Source organism: Oncorhynchus nerka, unplaced genomic scaffold (assembly GCF_034236695.1).
Source record: "Oncorhynchus nerka isolate Pitt River unplaced genomic scaffold, Oner_Uvic_2.0 unplaced_scaffold_1524, whole genome shotgun sequence".
NCBI classification, from domain to species: Eukaryota; Metazoa; Chordata; class Actinopteri; order Salmoniformes; family Salmonidae; genus Oncorhynchus; species Oncorhynchus nerka.
Window position 1 is genome coordinate 25,001 of NW_027039790.1, and position 18,008 is coordinate 43,008.

Here is an 18,008-nt window from a genome sequence, read left to right on the forward strand (position 1 = left end):
CCACTGCTGACCATCGATTTAAAACACAAAACTGACCTAAGATCAGCATGTAGGGTCAGATTCCTTCTCCTCCTACTCCGTCCCCTGGGCTGCTCTCTCCTCTCCCGGTCCAGCTTCAGCTCTGGAGCTCAGAGAGACCATCTCCATGGCATTGACATAAAGATCCATGCTGCTCACCCTGTTCACTCTCTTCTGCCTCCTGGTGGGCTAGGGAGACACAGCACCAACAGTCAGACATTTACTATCTGGTATCTCCATTCTCTCTACTTCCCTCTACCCCTCACCCTCTAGTTTAAATGACTTGTAACGTCTGAGTAAATGTCTTTACCTTGTAGTACAGGTAGGAGGTGGTGATGGATGTCAGTAGGATCAGCAGCACTACAACGTGTCTGATAATGAAGGCTGGCAGAGGAGAGGCTGCAAACAGAAACACCTTTGATGAGGGGACTGATCATCATCACATAGATCTGTGGGAAATCTGTCAATGACAAAGTTATAAGTCTGGTTCATGTTCAGTTACCTGTGATGGCGAGGGGGAGGAGCTCACTCTCAGAGGAGAAGTTATGAGAGAAAACATAATTGTCATAAACACAGCTGTAGTTCCCTTGGTGGGAGTCATCTGCAGCAGGGAAGAGGAAGGCAGCAGAGTGATTGACAGCTGGCTGGGTCTGGGTTCTGTTGGAGCCGGTGAACGTGAGGAGGAAGGAGCCTCCTGGGTACTGTGGCTGAGTGGAGCAGGTGATGGTGAAGTTGTAGCCCCTGAACATCTCAGGCCCCTGGTGGCCCCTGAAGACCCTTCCCATTGGGTCAGTCAGGAAGATATCAGGCTGGACCAGGAGATCTGGAACAATAAAAGAGAACAAGAAAAACCTCTTCAACTAGTTTCCTATAGATATGACAATAACATCATCATGTAACAGTGCCAGCCACCCTCCCTCACAGGGCAACATGAGTAGTGGGCCTACAGTCACTGAGACAACATATGTTGATATCAGGCTGAAGCAGGACATCTGGAACAAGAGGAGAGAAAAAGAAAACGTAGCTCCTCAACTACTTTCCTCATTTAGATGTGACAATAACATGACATGTGACAGTGGTAGTGAGTAGAGACGTTCACTGAGATAACACTCAAATACAAAAGCATTCTGGGATATTTAAGTTGTATTTGATAATGTCCACCTACATTTGGCCATATAGTGTATCTTGTTATTACCTGAGCAGATCACTGTGAGTCCAGGAAGGAGATCATACGTTCTTCTACACTCCCTCAGTGAAGACTCAGACCCAGGACAGGAAACTCCAAACCCTCTAGTGGTGTCTCCACGTAGTGCTGAAACAGTGGAGCCACAACCCAGCTGTCTACACACTACTGCAGCTACATCCTCCTGCTCCCAGTCCTCAGCTCCCACAGTCCTCCACTCTCCCTGGTAGTACCACTCCACTCCACCAGCACAGCGACTGCCTCCTCCCACCAGCCTCACATCATCAGGCTCTGAGAAAAGAAAAGAGAGAGACAGTAATCTTACTATTTTCTCACTAACACACCTATATTGTCTCTCATATTCTTCACTCCAGGTGAGAAACAATGTTGATTGAGTGACAAACTGTTTCTTACCTGAGCAGGTGAGTCCAACAGCATTACCAGGTAGGCAGGTGTTGTTCTCTCTGTCTGAGGTGTCACAGTCCAGGAGAAGGGACTCTTTGCCTTTACACTGGAACTCTTTATCCCAGGTCTGACCCCCACCTCCTCCATAGAGCCCCCCCTGTAGAGCTGCAGGAGCCCCACAGCCAAGCTCCCTACAGACTACCTCTGCATCCTGCCGGTCAAAGTCAGCTTCACACACTGAGGCCCAGGACTGATTGGACTTCACCTCCACTCTCCCAGAGCAGAGACCAGCTCCATCCACAAGCCGCACAGACTCTGGAGAAAAAGAGTTGGTTGAACATTCAATCAGTTTTGTTGATGACACTGTCACACTAAACACAAATATGTTGGATAAAAGATTGTAGTTTGCTATGTTTGATACTGTAAGAGGTAGAAATGGGTTCTTAGTCACTCAGGATCGGGTTGGGAATAATGCAGGCAGGAGACAGGAATAAGTTCACTTCACTTTATAGAAAATAAACAGCTGGACATCCATCAGGCAGCTTCACTTCAGTACCATCTGAACTACAATGATCTGCCCATGAACATCTCCCATAAACCAATATGACAAACACAAATATAATGTTTAAATACATCTGACATCTCTCCCTCTATTTAAATGAAATAAAAACACATAAAACATGATACATGGTAATATTGTATAATGTATAAATAAATCTCTCAATATGACCAGTCTCTTACCTGAACAGGTCACATGACGATAATATCCACCATCACAGATACCAGTTCTTACTCTTCTTCTGCCACACTGTCTAATAGAAGACTCATCTCCACTACACCTCCTCTCTTCCATCTTCAATCAGATTCAGATACAGGATTCCCACAGTCCACCTCTCTACACACAACCTTAACCTCTCTCATCATGCTCCACCACCCATAACATTTACTTAACCACTCTCCTCTGTAGAAGACTTCCACTGTCCCAGAACAGGAAGTGGTCCCATTCACCAGTCTGACTGAGAGTTCAGCTGTAAACAGCAGAGAGGAAAACACAGTGGTGAGGACAGATGATGACAGTGATTCTGTTATTCTAACAGCAGTGATGCTTTGTGGTTGACAAGTATTAGTAGTTCCATAAAACACTACTTGTTATTGGGTTATAGAATGGTTTGTATGGACACATGCATTTCTCCATGTGGGATAATAAAGTTGACTAATATTGAACTGCTATAATCACTGTAGATTTATACTCTACCTACCTAGTGGACTGACGCTTTGAGCCTGGAGATCTGAGGAGAAAGAGAGAGACAGAGGACAAAGAGAGAGAAAGAGAGAGAGAGACACAAAGGAGAAAGGGAGGAGTCAGAGGAAGAGAGAGACAGAGGAGAAAGAGAGAGACAGAGGAGAAAGGGAGGAGTCAGAGGAAGAGAGAGACAGAGGAGAAAGAGAGAAACAAAGGAGAAAGGGAGGAGTCAGAGGAAGAGAGAGACAGAGGTTAAATGAACATCAACATGACCTTTCATGATGTGATGAGGAAGACAGGCTTATCGTTGGTATGGTGCAACAACACCCATGTGTACATACACTATATATACAAAAGTATGTGGACACCCCTTCAAATTAGTGGACTCTATTTCAGCCACACCCCTTCCTGACAGATGTATAAAATCAAGCACTCAGCCATGCAATCTCCATAGACAAACATTGTCAGTAGAATTGAGTTAATAAACTCCCCCTCTCCTTCCCTCTCCCCTCTCCTCTTCGCCCCTCTCCTCTACTCTTCTCCTCTTCTCCCCTCTCCTCCCACCTCTACTCTTCTCCCCCTCTCTCCTCCTCTTCAATCCCTCTCTTCTCCTCTCCCCTCTCCTCCCACCTCTACTCTTCTCCCCCTCTCTTCTCCTCTCTCCTCTCCACTCCTCGCACCTCTCCTCCTCTCTCCTCCGCTTCAACCTCTCTCTCCTCCTCTTCTCCGCTCTCCTCCCTTCTCTACTCCTCTTCAACCCCTCTCTTCTCCCCTTCTCCCCCTCTCTTCTCCCCTTCTCCCCCTCCTCTCCTCCCCTCTCCTCTCCTCGCCCCTCTCCTCTACTCTCCTCTTCTTCTCCTTCTCTTCTCCCCTCCTCTTCTCCTCTCCTCTCCTCCCCTCTCCTCGCCCCTCTCCTCTACTCCTCTCCCTTCTCTTCACCCACCCCCTTTCTCCCCTCTCCTCTTCATCTTATCCCCCTCCTCTTCTCCCCCTCTCTCTTCTCTTATCCCCTCTCTCTTCATCTTCTCCCCCTCTCTCTTCATCTTCTCCCCCTCTCCTCTTCTCCCCCCTCTCTCTTCATCTTCTCCCCCTCTCCTCTTCTCCCCCTTCTCCCCCTCTCTCTTCTCCTCAACTCCCCTCTCCTCTTTTCCCCCTCTACTCTTTTCCCCCTCTTAACCCCTCTCTTCTACTCTTCTCCCCCTCTATCTCCATATTCTCTCCCTCTCTTCTCCTCTCTTCCCCCTCTTCTCTCCCCTCCCTCTCTTCTCCTCTTCTCCCCCTTCTCCTCTTCTCCCCCCTCTCCTCTTCTCCCCACTCTCTTCTCTTCTCCCCCTCTCCTCTTCTTCCCCTCCCCTCCCACCTCTGATCTTCTCCTCCTCTCCCCTCTCTTCTCCTCTTCTCCCCTCTCTTCTCCTTTTCACCCCTCTCCTCCTCTCCCCCTTTCCTCTTCTCCTCTCCTCTCTCCTCCTCTCTCTCTCCTCCCCTCTCCTCTCTTCTCCTCTTCTCCCCCTCCCTCTCCCCTTCTCCTCTTCTCTTCTCCACCTCTCTTCCTCTTCTCCACCTCTCTTCTTCTCCCCCTCTTTTCCCCTCTCCTCTTCTTCCCCTCCTCTCCTCCCCCTCTCTTCTCTCCCTCTCTTCTCCTCAAATCCCCCTCTCCTCTTCTCCACCTCTCTTCTCCTCTTCCCCCCCCCCTCTGATCTTCTCCTCCCTCCCTTCTCCCCCCGTTCTTCTCCTCCCTCCCTTCTCCACTTCTTCCCCTCCCTCCCACCTCTACTTTTCTCCCCTCTCTTCCCCTCTTCTCCCCCTCTCTTCCCCCCTCTTCCCCTTCTTCTCTTCTCCCCCTCTCTTCTCCTTCTTCTCTCCCCCCTCTCTTCTCCTCTCTTCCCCCTCCTCTCTTCTCCTCTTCTCCCCAATTCTACCCCTCTTCTCTTCTCTCTCTTCCCCCTCTCATCTTCTTCTCCACCTCTCTTCTCCTCTTTCCCCCTCTCTTCTCCTTCTCTCTCCTCTCTTCTCCTTCTTCTTCCCCCTCTCTTCTCCTTTTCTCCCCCTCTCTTCTCTTCTCCCCTCTCTTCTCCCCCTCTCCCTTCTCCCCTTCTTCTCCCTCTCCTCTTCTCCCCCTTTCCTCTTCTCCCCCTCCCCTCTCCTTTTCTCCTCCTCTCCTCTCTCCTCCCCAATCACCTTATCTCCCCCTCTCTTCTCCTCCCCCTCTCCTCTCCTCTTCTCCCACCTATTTTCTCCTCCCCCTCTCCTCTTCTCACCTTATCCTCTCTCCTCCTCTCCTCCCCTCTCTTCTCCTCTTCTCCACTATCCTCTTCTCCCCTCCCTCTCCTCATCTCCCTCTCTCGTCTTCTCCCATCCCCTCCTCTCGTCTTCTCCCCTCCCCTCTTCTCCAGCCTCTTCTCCCTCCCTCTCTTCTCCTCTTCTGACCCTCTCTTCTCCTCTTCTCCCCCTCTCTTCTCCTCCCCTCCCTCTCCCTTTCCTATTCTCCTCTCTTCGTCTCCCAGTCTCTATTCTCCTCTTCACCCCCCTTTTCTCCCCCTCATCTATCCCTCTCCTCTCCTCTTCTCCCCCTCTCCTCTGCTGACCCTCTATTCTCCTCTACTCATGTACCAGTCTCTCTTCTCCTACCCCTCCCCTATTCTCCCCCTCTCCTCTCCTTTTCTCCCAGTCTCTCTTCTCCTCTTCTCCCCCTCTCTTCTCCTCTTCTTCCCCTGCCCTATTCTCCCCCTCTCTTCTCCCCCCTCTACTCTTCCCCCCCTTCTACTATTCTCCCCCTTTCCTCTTCTCTCCCCTTCTCTCTTCTCCTCTTCTCCCTCTCTCTCCTCTTCTCCCCTCTCTCTTCTCCCCCCCTCTCTTCTCCTCTTCTCCCCCTTCTCCCTTTCTCCTCTTCTCCCCCTCTCCCCTCCTCTCCTCTTCTTCCCTCCCTCCTCTCTCTCTCTCCTCTTGTCCTCTTCTCCTATTCTGCCTATCATCTACTCTTCTCCCCCTCACTTCTCCTTCTCCTCTCCTTTCCTCTGTTCTCCTCTTCTCCCCTCTCTTCTCCTCTTCTCCCCTTCTCCTCTCCTCCTCTTCTTCTCCTCTTCTCCCCTCTCCATTTCAGTCTGTACTCCAACATCTGCCTGGTATTCAAGATAACACACAACATTGCAGCACCAAATTTGTTTTCTTCAACCTCAGACTTAAATATCAGTGTTCCAAGAACCTCCACCAGGGAACTGTAGAATCTTCAAACAGTCCACCACCTTCTCCCAAACTGCCTTCTCATACAAACCAATAAAGACATGGTATGGTCTCACCTCAACATGGATCTAGTCCAATCAGACGTGTCTCACCTCAACATGGATCTAGTCCAATCAGACGTGTCTCACCTCAACATGGATCTAGTCCAATCAGGCGTGTCTCACCTCAACATGGATCTAGTCAATCAGACGTGTCTCACCTCAACATGGATCTAGTCCAATCAGACGTGTCTCACCTCAACATGGATCTAGTCCAATCAGACGGATCTGGTCTCAGAAGTGTCTCACCTCAACATGGATCTAGTCCAATCAGACGTCTCTCACCTCAACATGGATCTAGTCCAATCAGATGTGTTCACACTCAACATGGATCTAGTTACATTTAAATAAACAATCAGGCACTTGTCATCTCCCGTCTGGATTACTCACCTGTTGGCATTACATCATCCAGGATCTGGTGTTCAACCTTCCCAAGTTCTCTCAACCCCGCTCCTCCGCTCCCTCCACTGGCTTCCAGTTGAAGTCCATCCGCTCAGACCATGGTGCTTGCCTCGGAGCTGTGATCTAACAACATCCAGGCTCTGATCAGGCCCTACACCCAAACAAGGGCATCGTTCAGTCCAATCAGATGAGGAAGTACAGTTCAGCCCAGTCAAAACTGATAATGGTGGAACAAACTCCCTCAATAGGCAACAGTCTTTAAGATTTTTCTCACCCCCTCCCCTTAAAAGATTTAGATGACACTGGATGTCAATAAACACTGGATAAGAAGCGTAATGTAAATTTAAATAGCTGTAATAACTCAGCTCTGTACACTATTCTGATTAGATGCTATTTAATGCTGAGTTTGGACACAGGTTTCTATAGGAACACTAAGACACCTGGACCACATATTGAGATGTGCCTTTAGTTAAGTAAATCAGTTGTTACATAAGGTGACAGTTGTAGGTGTCACGACTTCCGCCGAAGTCGGTCCCTGTCCTTGTTCTGGCGGTGAAGAAGGATGGCGGTCTGCGCCCTGCATTGACTATCAAGGTATCAACCACTGTGAGGTACAGCTACCTTTCTCACTTCAGGGGTGGAGATGGCTTCTTCAGAAATGACTGCATTTCCACTTCATTTAGGGGTGGACCTTGTCATGCCGAGGTTGATGTCTTCCAGGCCTTTGTAGACGAGATTTTCCGGGACCTGCAGGGGCAGGGTGTAGTGGTGTATATATATCATTCTGATATACACTTCCCTGGTGCAGGGGTGGAGATGGAAGCCTTAGAAATGAACAGTCCATCTCCTTCCTATTTTCCACTTCAGGGGTGGAGATGGAGAGTGACTGCATTTCCACTTCAGGGTGGAGATGGAGAGTGACTGCATTTCCACTTCAGGGGTGGAGATGGAGAGTGACTGCATTTCCACTTCAGGGGTGGAGATGGAGAGTGACTGCATTTCCACTTCAGGGGTGGAGATGGAGAGTGACTGCATTTCCACTTCAGGGGTGGAGATGGAGAGTGACTGCATTTCCACTTCAGGGGTGGAGATGGAGAGTGACTGCATTTCCACTTCAGGGGTGGAGATGGAGAGTGACTGCATTTCCACTTCAGGGGTGGAGATGGAGAGTGACTGCATTTCAGCTGTGTGTAATTGGCCGACTCCCACCACGGTAAAGGAGGTGCAGCGGTTTCTATGGTTTGCCAACTACTACCGGAGGTTTATCCAGGGCTTTGGTCAGGTAGCCAACTACTACCGGAGGTTTATCCAGGGCTTTGGTCAGGTAGCCAACTACTACCGGAGGTTTATCCAGGGCTTTGGTCAGGTAGCCAACTACTACCAGAGGTTTATCCAGGGCTTTGGTCAGGTAGCCAACTACTACCGGAGGTTTATCCAGGGCTTTGGTCAGGTAGCCAACTACTACCGGAGGTTTATCCAGGGCTTTGCCAGTCAGGTTTAGTCAGGTAGCCAACTACTACCGGAGGTTTATCCAGGGCTTTGTTCAACTACTACCGGTAGCAACTCCCATTACCTCATTGCTGAAGGGGGACTGGTTCGACTGGAGTGGACGGCTGATGCGGACAGGGTTTTGGTCACCAGAGGGCTCTGTTTACCTCGGCTCCCTGCTGGCTCATCCGGATCTGGGATAGGAGCCGTGCTCCCTCAGCGCTCGGGTATGCCACTAATGCTCCGCCCCTGTGCTTTCTTTTCGGGGATCGGGAGCTGTTGGCTGTTGTCAAGGCTCTGAAGGCGTGGAGACATTGGCTTGAGAGGGCTAAACACCCTTCTCTCATCTGGACTGAACACCGCAATCTGGAGTACATCCGGGCAGCGCGAACCCTCGCCAGGCGAGGTGGAGACTGAACCCTCGCCAGGCAAGGTGGAGAACCCTCGCCAGGCGAGACTGACCCTCGCCAGGCAAGGTGGAGACTGAACCCTCGCCAGGCAAGGTGGAGACTGAACCCTCGCCAGACAAGGTGGAGACTGAACCCTCGCCAGGCAAGGTGGTGGTTCCCAGAACGCTAAGGCAGACGCACTGTCCTACAGACCAGGTTCCCAGAACGCTAAGGCAGACGCACTGTCCTACAGACCAGGTTCCCAGAACGCTAAGGCAGACACACTGTCTTACAGACCAGGTTCCCAGAATGCAGACAAACTGTCCTACAGACCAGGTTCCCAGAACGCTAAGGCAGACGCACTGTCCTACAGACCAGGTTCCCAGAAGGCTAAGGCAGACACACTGTCCTACAGACCAGGTTCCCAGAACGCTAAGGCAGACGCACTGTCCTACAGACCAGGTTCCCAGAAGGCTAAGGCAGACACACTGTCCTACAGACCAGGTTCCCAGAACGCTAAGGCAGACGCACTGTCCTACAGACCAGGTTCCCAGAAGGCTAAGGCAGACACACTGTCCTACAGACCAGGTTCTGTTGGATCCTGTATTTTACATTATAGCCATTACCATATATATGATTGAATATTATCTGCTGTTGCCTTGTGTGGATGTATGTATGTTTTATGCAACCTAGCTGATTTGAAACATTGTTAAAAGTATCAGGGCCATGGGACTTTCTCATGATGGAAAAATACAGAGTAGCATGAAGACGAACTGTTCAAATGAGTTGGGAGGAGGGCACATTCAGAGCGTGGGGTTGCGAGAACAAGCGGTCTTTTGTTAGATAACAGGAGCCAGGTGCGAGATAACGGTATGGAGCATGAGACCCATCTTTCAGTTTTTGCAGCCATTTTAGTGTTGTGCGGCTGCTGTTGCATTCGCTCACTCACTACTAGAGTTATATCTAAGGCCATTGACCCAGCAAGCCCTTCCCAGATGTTTCCCCTTTTAGGGAAACGGAACCCGAATATGAGGAGGAGGATCCCGTTGCTTTTACTGCTTTTGAGCTTCTCCATTCTATGTCGTGCCTCTTCTGAATTGGGAAGAGGGGGCATGTGGACCATTCCGCCTGACTTGCCTAGTTTATGTCACATCTCTTAGGAGATGTGAAGAGAGGGAATCACAAAACTTTTCCTTCTGGGAAAAGTTTTCTTTTTGTGTCTGGATCTAGTTAGGTTGTGTCACGTCTCTGGGGAGATGTGAAGAGAGGGATTTGTAAGGAAGTGCTATTTCTTATGCAAATGACCAGCCTACTGCTATTACATTGCTATAACTGAGACAACGTATTTTCACAGTAAAACATGTTAGGTCCCATATAGGATAGCTCCCACACCCACACACACAGCACACACACATTACACACACTAACTGCCGAGGACACACAGATAAGACATACACCCACACATTGGGAGGAAGAGACAGCCTTGACTTGCAGAAACCAGCGCACACACAAAATCTCCTTCCTAGCCGAACATTGTGTGACTGAGAACGAGAGCGAGACCCGGAGGAACGACGGACGGTTCAACAGGACCAATCCAAGAAGACAACACCTCAACTGTGGCCAATCAAAAGCCAGGGACTTTCAGACTCAACCCACTTTTTTGTACTGTACATAACATGCTTACAATCTGTTATCGACGCTCTTTTCTGATGGTTCTTTTGTGAGGCCAAATGAAATAGCCCGTATACGTTGTACCAGATATCTTTACTCTGAATAAACTGTCGCTTGTCATATAATTGACCACCTTGTCCGAATCGATCCTTGACCGACTCGCCCTATCTACATATCCCATCATCAACAGTTCCCAGAACGCTAAGACAGACGCACTGTCCTACAGACCAGGTTCCCAGAACGCTAAGGCAGACACACTGTCCTACAGACCAGGTTCCCAGAACGCTAAGGCAGACGCACTGTCCTACAGACCAGGTTCCCAGAACGCTAAGTCAGACGCACTGTCCTACAGACCAGGTTCCCAGAATGCTAAGGCAGACGCACTGTCCTACAGACCAGGTTCCCAGAATGCTAAGGCAGACGCACTGTCCTACAGACCAGGTTCCCAGAACGCTAAGGCAGATGCACTGTCCCGGATGTATGACACAGAGGAGCGGTCCATAGATCACACTCCCGAACTTCCGGCCTCTTGCCTGGTGGCACCGGTAGTGTGGGAGCTGGACGCAGACATCGAGCGGGCGTTACGTACAGAGCCCACTCCCTCCACCTGCCCAGAGGACGTTACAGCCCTTACCCATTCCACAACGACCTTGGTCGCACCTTTCTGTGGACTTCCTCAAGGATCTTCCTCCCTCACGATCCTGGTCGTTGTGGATCAGTTCTCTAAGTCCTGCGGTCTCCTTCCTTTTTCCAGTCTCCCTACGGCCCTACAGACTGAGGAGACCCTGTTTATACATGTCTTATGGGCACTATGGGGTGCCTGAGGATACAGTGTCTGATCGAGGTCCCCAGTTCACATCAAGGGTCTGGAGGGCGTTCATGGAACGTCTGGGGCCTCGGTCAGCCATACCTCTGGTTTTCACCGGTCTGGCTCTCGACCCGAAACCTGCCCCTCCGCCTGCCCTGACGGAAGCTGGGCCCGCGGATTGTGGGGCCATTCAAAGTCCTGAGGAGAGTGAAAGAGGTTTGCTACAGGTTACATCTTCCCCCCGATTACCGTATTAACCCCTCGTTCCATGTGTCTCTCCTCAGGCCGGTGGTGGCTGGGCCCGGTGTATGCTTTTCGAGCCATACTGGACTCGGCGTCGGGCGAAAGTCCTTCAGCACCTCATGGAGTGGGAGGGGTACGGTCCGGAGGAGAGATGCTGGGTGCCGGTGGAGGACGTTTTGGACCCTTCGTTGCTGCGGGAGTTCCACCATCTCCATCCGGATTGCCCTGCGTGTCAAGGGGGGGTACTGTTACAACTTCCACAGAAGTCGGTCCCGCTCCTTGTTCGGGCAGCGACGTCACCGGCCTTCTAGCCATCGCCACCGGCCTTCTTCCCTTCGCCACCGGCCTTCTAGCCATCGCCACCAGCCTTCTAGCCATCGTCACCGGCCTTCTAGCCATCGCCACCGGCCTTCTAGCCATCGCCACCAGCCTTCTAGCCATCGCCACCGGCCTTCTAGCCATCGCCACCGGCCTTCTAGCCATCGTCACCGGCCTTCTAGCCATCGCTGATCCATTTTTCATTTTCCATTTGTTTTGTCTTTGTTTTACACGCCTGGTTCCAATTCCAAATGACATGTTCATTATTTAACCCTCTGTTTTCCCCATGGTTTTTGTGCGGGATTGTTTTATGTATGTTTGGTCTGTTACTGTGGGCTCGGTATTTACGACACGTTATTGGAATATTTGAGTAACGTTACATGTGTTACTCATCTCTACTGTCCTGACTCCTCTGCACCAGCTACACCCAGAACATTACAGTAGGACTGTTAACAAAGTAGCTGAATTGTCAAAGACTGAGGTCACCCAAAGAAAAGTAATTCAGAACTTTCTCTGGTAAAGAATTACAAATCTACCACTTTCATATAAACCCCTCGATACACAGCAGAACATCTACACTGAATCCTTCCACCAAACATCCTGATCTGTTTTAATGAACACTTTTTATGACACTAAAATAACCTTCAACTACAGTATATATGAAGGGATGATTGTCATTGTTACATTATATAGGCTACAGGAAGTTATATTCTTCCATTGTAAATAACAGGTTCTCCCTCCATCTACAATCATCAGATCTGCTTGCAGATGAACAGAATGTCTTGGAAAGACAGACCTTTAGACCTCATAGTTCTGTCCAATATATTGTGGATTTTTTTCATATTTATTCTTTCCTTACAAGTTGGGATTTAAATTGATGGACACGCCATGATGTCTCAGTGAAAAATGTATAATGTGTATCTACCATTTCCATTACTATTTATCTAGCATACACACTCACACTCTTTCAAACATTATTATTTGGGAAAGTTATCAGGGGTAGTAACTAGCATAACTTATTTGACTATTTCTTTCACACACACTCATTGGCTAGGTTAGCAAGCTAGCTAACTAGCCACATTTAGCACAAGCTCACGACTAAACTGACCTGGCGATCCTACTATCATGGACACTTGTCTCCAGGCAGCATGTTTGTGTTTATGTCCCTGTAGCTGTCAGCAGTTGTTTCAAATAGACACGGTTTTGAGGAAACTGAGAAAATGATTCTCTCCTCCATGTGTCCAACCGCATGTGACCACCTGCAAAAGGTACCTGCATCAGTATAGTTGCCTAGCTGTGTAAAAGGTATCCTGCATCAGTATAGTTGCCTAGCTGTGTAAAAGGTACCTGCATCAGTATAGTTGCCTAGCTGTGTAAAGGTACCTGCATCAGCATCAGTATAGTTGCCTAGCTGTGTAAAGGTACCTGCATCAGTATAGTTGCCTAGCTGTGTAAAAGGTACCTGCATCAGTATAGTTGCCTAGCTGTGTAAAAGGTACCTGCATCAGTATAGTTGCCTAGCTGTGTAAAAGGTACCTGCATCAGTATAGTTGCCTAGCTGTGTAAAAGGTACCTGCATCAGTATAGTTGCCTAGCTGTGTAAAAGGTACCTGCATCAGTATAGTTGCCTAGCTGTGTAAAGGTACCTGCATCAGTATAGTTGCCTAGCTGTGTAAAAGGTACCTGCATCAGTATAGTTGCCTAGCTGTGTAAAAGGTACCTGCATCAGTATAGTTGCCTAGCTGTGTAAAGGTACCTGCATCAGTATAGTTGCCTAGCTGTGTAAAAGGTACCTGCATCAGTATAGTTGCCTAGCTGTGTAAAAGGTACCTGCATCAGTATAGTTGCCTAGCTGTGTAAAAGGTACCTGCATCAGTATAGTTGCCTAGCTGTGTAAAAGGTACCTGCATCAGTATAGTTGCCTAGCTGTGTAAAATGTACCTGCATCAGTATAGTTGCCTAGCTGTGTAAAGGTACCTGCATCAGTATAGTTGCCTAGCTGTGTAAAGGTACCTGCATCAGTATAGTTGCCTAGCTGTGTAAAGGTACCTGCATCAGTATAGTTGCCTAGCTGTGTAAAATACCTGCATCAGTATAGTTGCCTAGCTGTGTAAAATACCTGCATCAACCTAGTTGCTAGCTGTGTAAAGGACCTGCATCAGTATAGTTGCCTAGCTGTGTAAAATGGGACCTGCATCAGTATAGTTGCCTAGCTGTGTAAAAGGGACCTGCATCAGTATAGTTGCCTAGCTGTGTAAAAGGTACCTGCATCAGTATAGTTGCCTAGCTGTGTAAATGTACCTGCATCAGTATAGTTGCCTAGCTGTGTAAAAGGTCCTGCATCAGTATAGTTGCCTAGCTGTGTAAAATGGTACCTGCATCAGTATAGTTGCCTAGCTGTGAAAATACCTGCATCAGTATAGTTGCCTAGCTGTGTAAAAGGTTGCATCAGTATAGTTGCCTAGCTGATGGAACAAGGTACCTGCATCAGTATAGTTGCCTAGCTGTGTAAAGGTACCTGCATCAGTATAGTTGCCTGGCTGTGTAAAAGGTACCTGCATCAGTATAGTTGCCAAGCTGTGTAAACTACCTGCATCAGTATAGTTGCCTAGCTGTGTAAAGGTACCTGCATCAGTATAGTTGCCTAGCTGTGTAAAGGTACCTGCATCAGTATAGTTGCCTAGCTGTGTAAAAGGTACCTGCATCAGTATAGTTGCCTAGCTGTGTAAAAGGTACCTGCATCAGTATAGTTGCCTAGCTGTGTAAAAAGGTACCTGCATCAGTATAGTTGCCTAGCTGTGTAAAGGACCTGCATCAGTATAGTTGCCTAGCTGTGTAAAAAACCTGCATCAGTATAGTTGCCTAGCTGTGTAAAAGGACCTGCATCAGTATAGTTGCCTAGCTGTGTAAAGGTACCTGCATCAGTATAGTTGCCTAGCTGTGTAAAAGGTACCTGCATCAGTATAGTTGCCTAGCTGTGTAAAACGTAACCTGCATCAGTATAGTTGCCTAGCTGTGTAAAGGTACCTGCATCAGTATAGTTGCCTAGCTGTGTAAAGGTACCTGCATCAGTATAGTTGCCTAGCTGTGTAAAACGTACCTGCATCAGTATAGTTGCCTAGCTGTGTAAAAGGTACCTGCATCAGTATAGTTGCCTAGCTGTGTAAAAGGTACCTGCATCAGTATAGTTGCCTAGCTGTGTGGTACCTGCATCAGTATAGTTGCCTAGCTGTGTAAAGGTACCTGCATCAGTATAGTTGCCTAGCTGTGTAAAAGGTACCTGCACTCAGTATAGTTGCCTAGCTGTGTAAAGGTACCTGCTGTGTATCAGTATAGTTGCCTAGCTGTGTAAAAGGTACCTGCATCAGTATGGAGTTGCTAGCTGTGTAAATACCTGCATCAGTATAGTTGCCTAGCTGTGTAAAAGGACCTGCATCAGTATAGTTGCCTAGCTGTGTAAAGGTACCTGCATCAATAGTTGCCTAGCTGTGTAAAAGGTACCTGCATCAGTATAGTTGCAGCTGTGTAAAAGGTACCTGCATCAGTATAGTTGCCTAGCTGTGTAAAAGGTACCTGCATCAGTATAGTTGCCTAGCTGTGTAAAAGGTACCTGCATCAGTATAGTTGCCTAGCTGTGTAAAAGGTACCTGCATCAGTATAGTTGCCTAGCTGTGTAAAAGGTACCTGCATCAGTATAGTTGCCTAGCTGTGTAAAAGGTACCTGCATCAGTATAGTTGCCTAGCTGTGTAAAAAAGGTACCTGCATCAGTATAGTTGCCTATAAAAGGTACCTGCATCAGCTAGTTGCCTAGCTGTGAAAAGGTACCTGCATCAGTATAGTTGCCTAGCTGTGTAAAAGGTACCTGCATCAGTATAGTTGCCTAGCTGTGTAAAAGGTACCTGCATCAGTATAGTTGCCTAGCTGTGTAAAAGGTACCTGCATCAGTATAGTTGCCTAGCTGTGTAAAAGGTACCTGCATCAGTATAGTTGCTAGCTGTGTAAAAGGTACCTGCATCAGTATAGTTGCCTAGCTGTGTAAAACCTGCATCAGTACTGTGTAAAAGGTACCTGCATCAGTATAGTTGCCTAGCTGTGTAAAAATGCATCAGTATAGTTGCCTAGCTGTGTAAAAGGTACCTGCATCAGTATAGTTGTCTAGCTGTGTAAAAGGTACCTGCATCAGTATAGTTGCCTAGCTGTGTAAAAGGTACCTGCATCAGTATAGTTGCCTAGCTGTGTAAAAGGTACCTGCATCAGTATAGTTGCCTAGCTGTGTAAAAGGAACCTGCATCAGTATAGTTGCCTAGCTGTGTAAAAGGTACCTGCATCAGTATAGTTGCCTAGCTGTGTAAAAGGTACCTGCATCAGTATAGTTGCCTAGCTGTGTAAAAGGTACCTGCATCAGTATAGTTGCCTAGCTGTGTAAAAGGTACCTGCATCAGTATAGTTGCCTAGCTGTGTAAAAGGACCTGCATCAGTATAGTTGCCTAGCTGTGTAAAAGGTACCTGCATCAGTATAGTTGTCTAGCTAAAATGTTATGCAGCTGTGATGCAGTCGTGTAAGGTTACTCTGGGAAGGTTTGGGGCTGTAGAAATACAGCTAAACCTAGCTGTGTAAAAGGTACCTGTATGGAGCTAAATGGGATGTGTAAAAATACAGATAAACCTAGGGTATGGCTAAATGGGATGTGTAGAAATACAGATAAACCTAGGGTATGGCTGTGGGGTGTGTAGAAATACAGATAAACCTAGGGTATGGCTAAATGGGGTGTGTAGAAATACAGATAAACCTAGGGTATGGCTAAATGGGGTGTGTAGAAATACAGATAAACCTAGGGTATGGCTAAATGGGGTGTGTAGAAATACAGATAAACCTAGGGTATGGCTAAATGGGGTGTGTAGAAATACAGATAAACCTAGGGTATGGCTAAATGGGGTGTGTAGAAATACAGATAAACCTAGGGTATGGCTAAATGGGATGTGTAGAAATACAGATAAACCTAGGGTATGGCTAAATGGGGTGTGTCGAATCCCTCCACCAGTTGAAGCTAATTTACTATAAACTCGAAAGTAGTATTTGGAGAACAGCAAAAACTAACAGAAATGCCCCCAGACATTCACTATTTAACTGTACTAGAATGCTTAAAAGGTCGCAAAATGTTTTATATCGGTTATCGGTATGGTTTCTTTTTGGAAAGGAAAATATTGGATATCGGTATCGGCCATAAATGTACTATCGGTGCTTCCCTAATAATAAGGTTGGTAACAAGATGGAAAATCGTTGAGGAAATCTGTTGCAGCTCAAATCGACTACAACATCCACAATGCAATGCTCTCTGTGTGGGCTGGCTGGCTAGCTAAATGTATCTACACACAATAATACCAAAGACAATATCAGCATGTGAAGTAGCTAACTAGCTGTTAAATCACCTAAACAAACTGCACTATCAATTTAGGAGTCTCCAATCTCACCATGTTCAACCTGCAGATCGATGTGTCTCCCAGAGTGGAGTTTAAATCACAACGGCAGATATACTTTTGAGGAGATGGGAAACGTTGACGAACCTACGTCTTTGGCCCACGCGGTGCATTCTGGGCGACTCTGGGACAGGGATCGCTCTCCTTCACGGAGTGAATGGAGTCTACTGGGCACTAGCTCAAAAACCCAACAACGTTGACGATGTTACGTCATTGGCCCACGCGGTGCATTCTGGGCGACGTGAGATGTGAGATAATTAACTTGCTGTCTGTAGTATCGTATAGCTTTGGAATCGTGACAGAACGTACTTTTGATGAAAACAGAGTTTCTCGACATAAAGTACACTGACTTTGAGAAGGGATTACGTGATGATTGGTTTAGCAACCGCGTGACGCAGCATGACAACGTGAACGTGATTGGTCGACATTCTGCTGGGTGGGGTGTTATACACGCACGCAGATCTTTAGAAATGGGAGGATCATTTGAACATTGAAAAACGTTGCCGCCCCCCTGCTATAATCTACATGAATAATATGGAAATAATTACAGTCACGCAGGTCTTTAGAAATTGTAGGATAAATTGTAAATTGTCACTCATGAAAAACGTTGTTGACCCCCTGCTATAATGTATATGAAGTCACCCTTGTGGAGCGGTTCGTATAGTGGACTATGACAGTGTCATTGTCTCATGTTCTTCCCACCTACATTGTTGCTCTGCATTCAGAGATGTTCCTAATGATGTCTGCACCCAGATCATGTTGTATTTGCCTGTCTGCATTATTCTCCAGGAAAGGAAACATTCTGTGAACACTGAAGCATTGCATCAACAAGGTGTCTCTGATAATATTGAAACATTGTATAAATGAACGATGCGGCTCGGAGAAACTGAAACATTTAGTATCAATGACAACTCTGATAATATTCATATTGCAACATAGTAGTCAACACGGGCAGCACGGGCCAGCTGGTCTGTCTGATATTATTGTGTTGAATACGCAGCATCTGGGTGCTCATTACATACTAAAAACAGCCCCAGAGTACATCCACACTATAACTAAATCATTTAGTTGACCTTTTAATGA

At 47.6% G+C, this 18,008-nt stretch overlaps 1 protein-coding gene and 1 long non-coding RNA gene across 2 annotated transcripts in view; both read right to left on the minus strand.

Annotated features, from left to right (window-relative positions):
• Positions 1-2,459, minus strand: part of LOC115126652 (scavenger receptor cysteine-rich type 1 protein M130-like) — a 2,716-nt gene extending 257 nt beyond the window's left edge. Inside the window, exons 1-6 of the mRNA XM_065015308.1 lie at positions 2,348-2,459; positions 1,616-1,921; positions 1,214-1,492; positions 521-841; positions 329-417; positions 1-207 (exon numbers count right to left, since the gene is read on the minus strand). The exon at positions 1-207 is cut by the window's left edge and continues 257 nt beyond it. Of these exons, the coding sequence (XP_064871380.1) occupies positions 73-207; positions 329-417; positions 521-841; positions 1,214-1,492; positions 1,616-1,921; positions 2,348-2,459 (1,242 nt within the window). The 3' untranslated portion in view covers positions 1-72. The remainder of the gene's footprint in view (positions 208-328; positions 418-520; positions 842-1,213; positions 1,493-1,615; positions 1,922-2,347) is intronic.
• A 14-nt stretch (positions 2,460-2,473) lies between these two features.
• LOC135568516 (uncharacterized) lies at positions 2,474-17,210 on the minus strand. The gene is made up of 3 exons (XR_010462664.1): positions 16,920-17,210; positions 2,866-2,895; positions 2,474-2,634 (listed from the first exon to the last, which is right to left on the minus strand). It is a non-coding gene; the product is annotated as an uncharacterized LOC135568516 (long non-coding RNA).
• Positions 17,211-18,008: the final 798 nt, after the last annotated feature.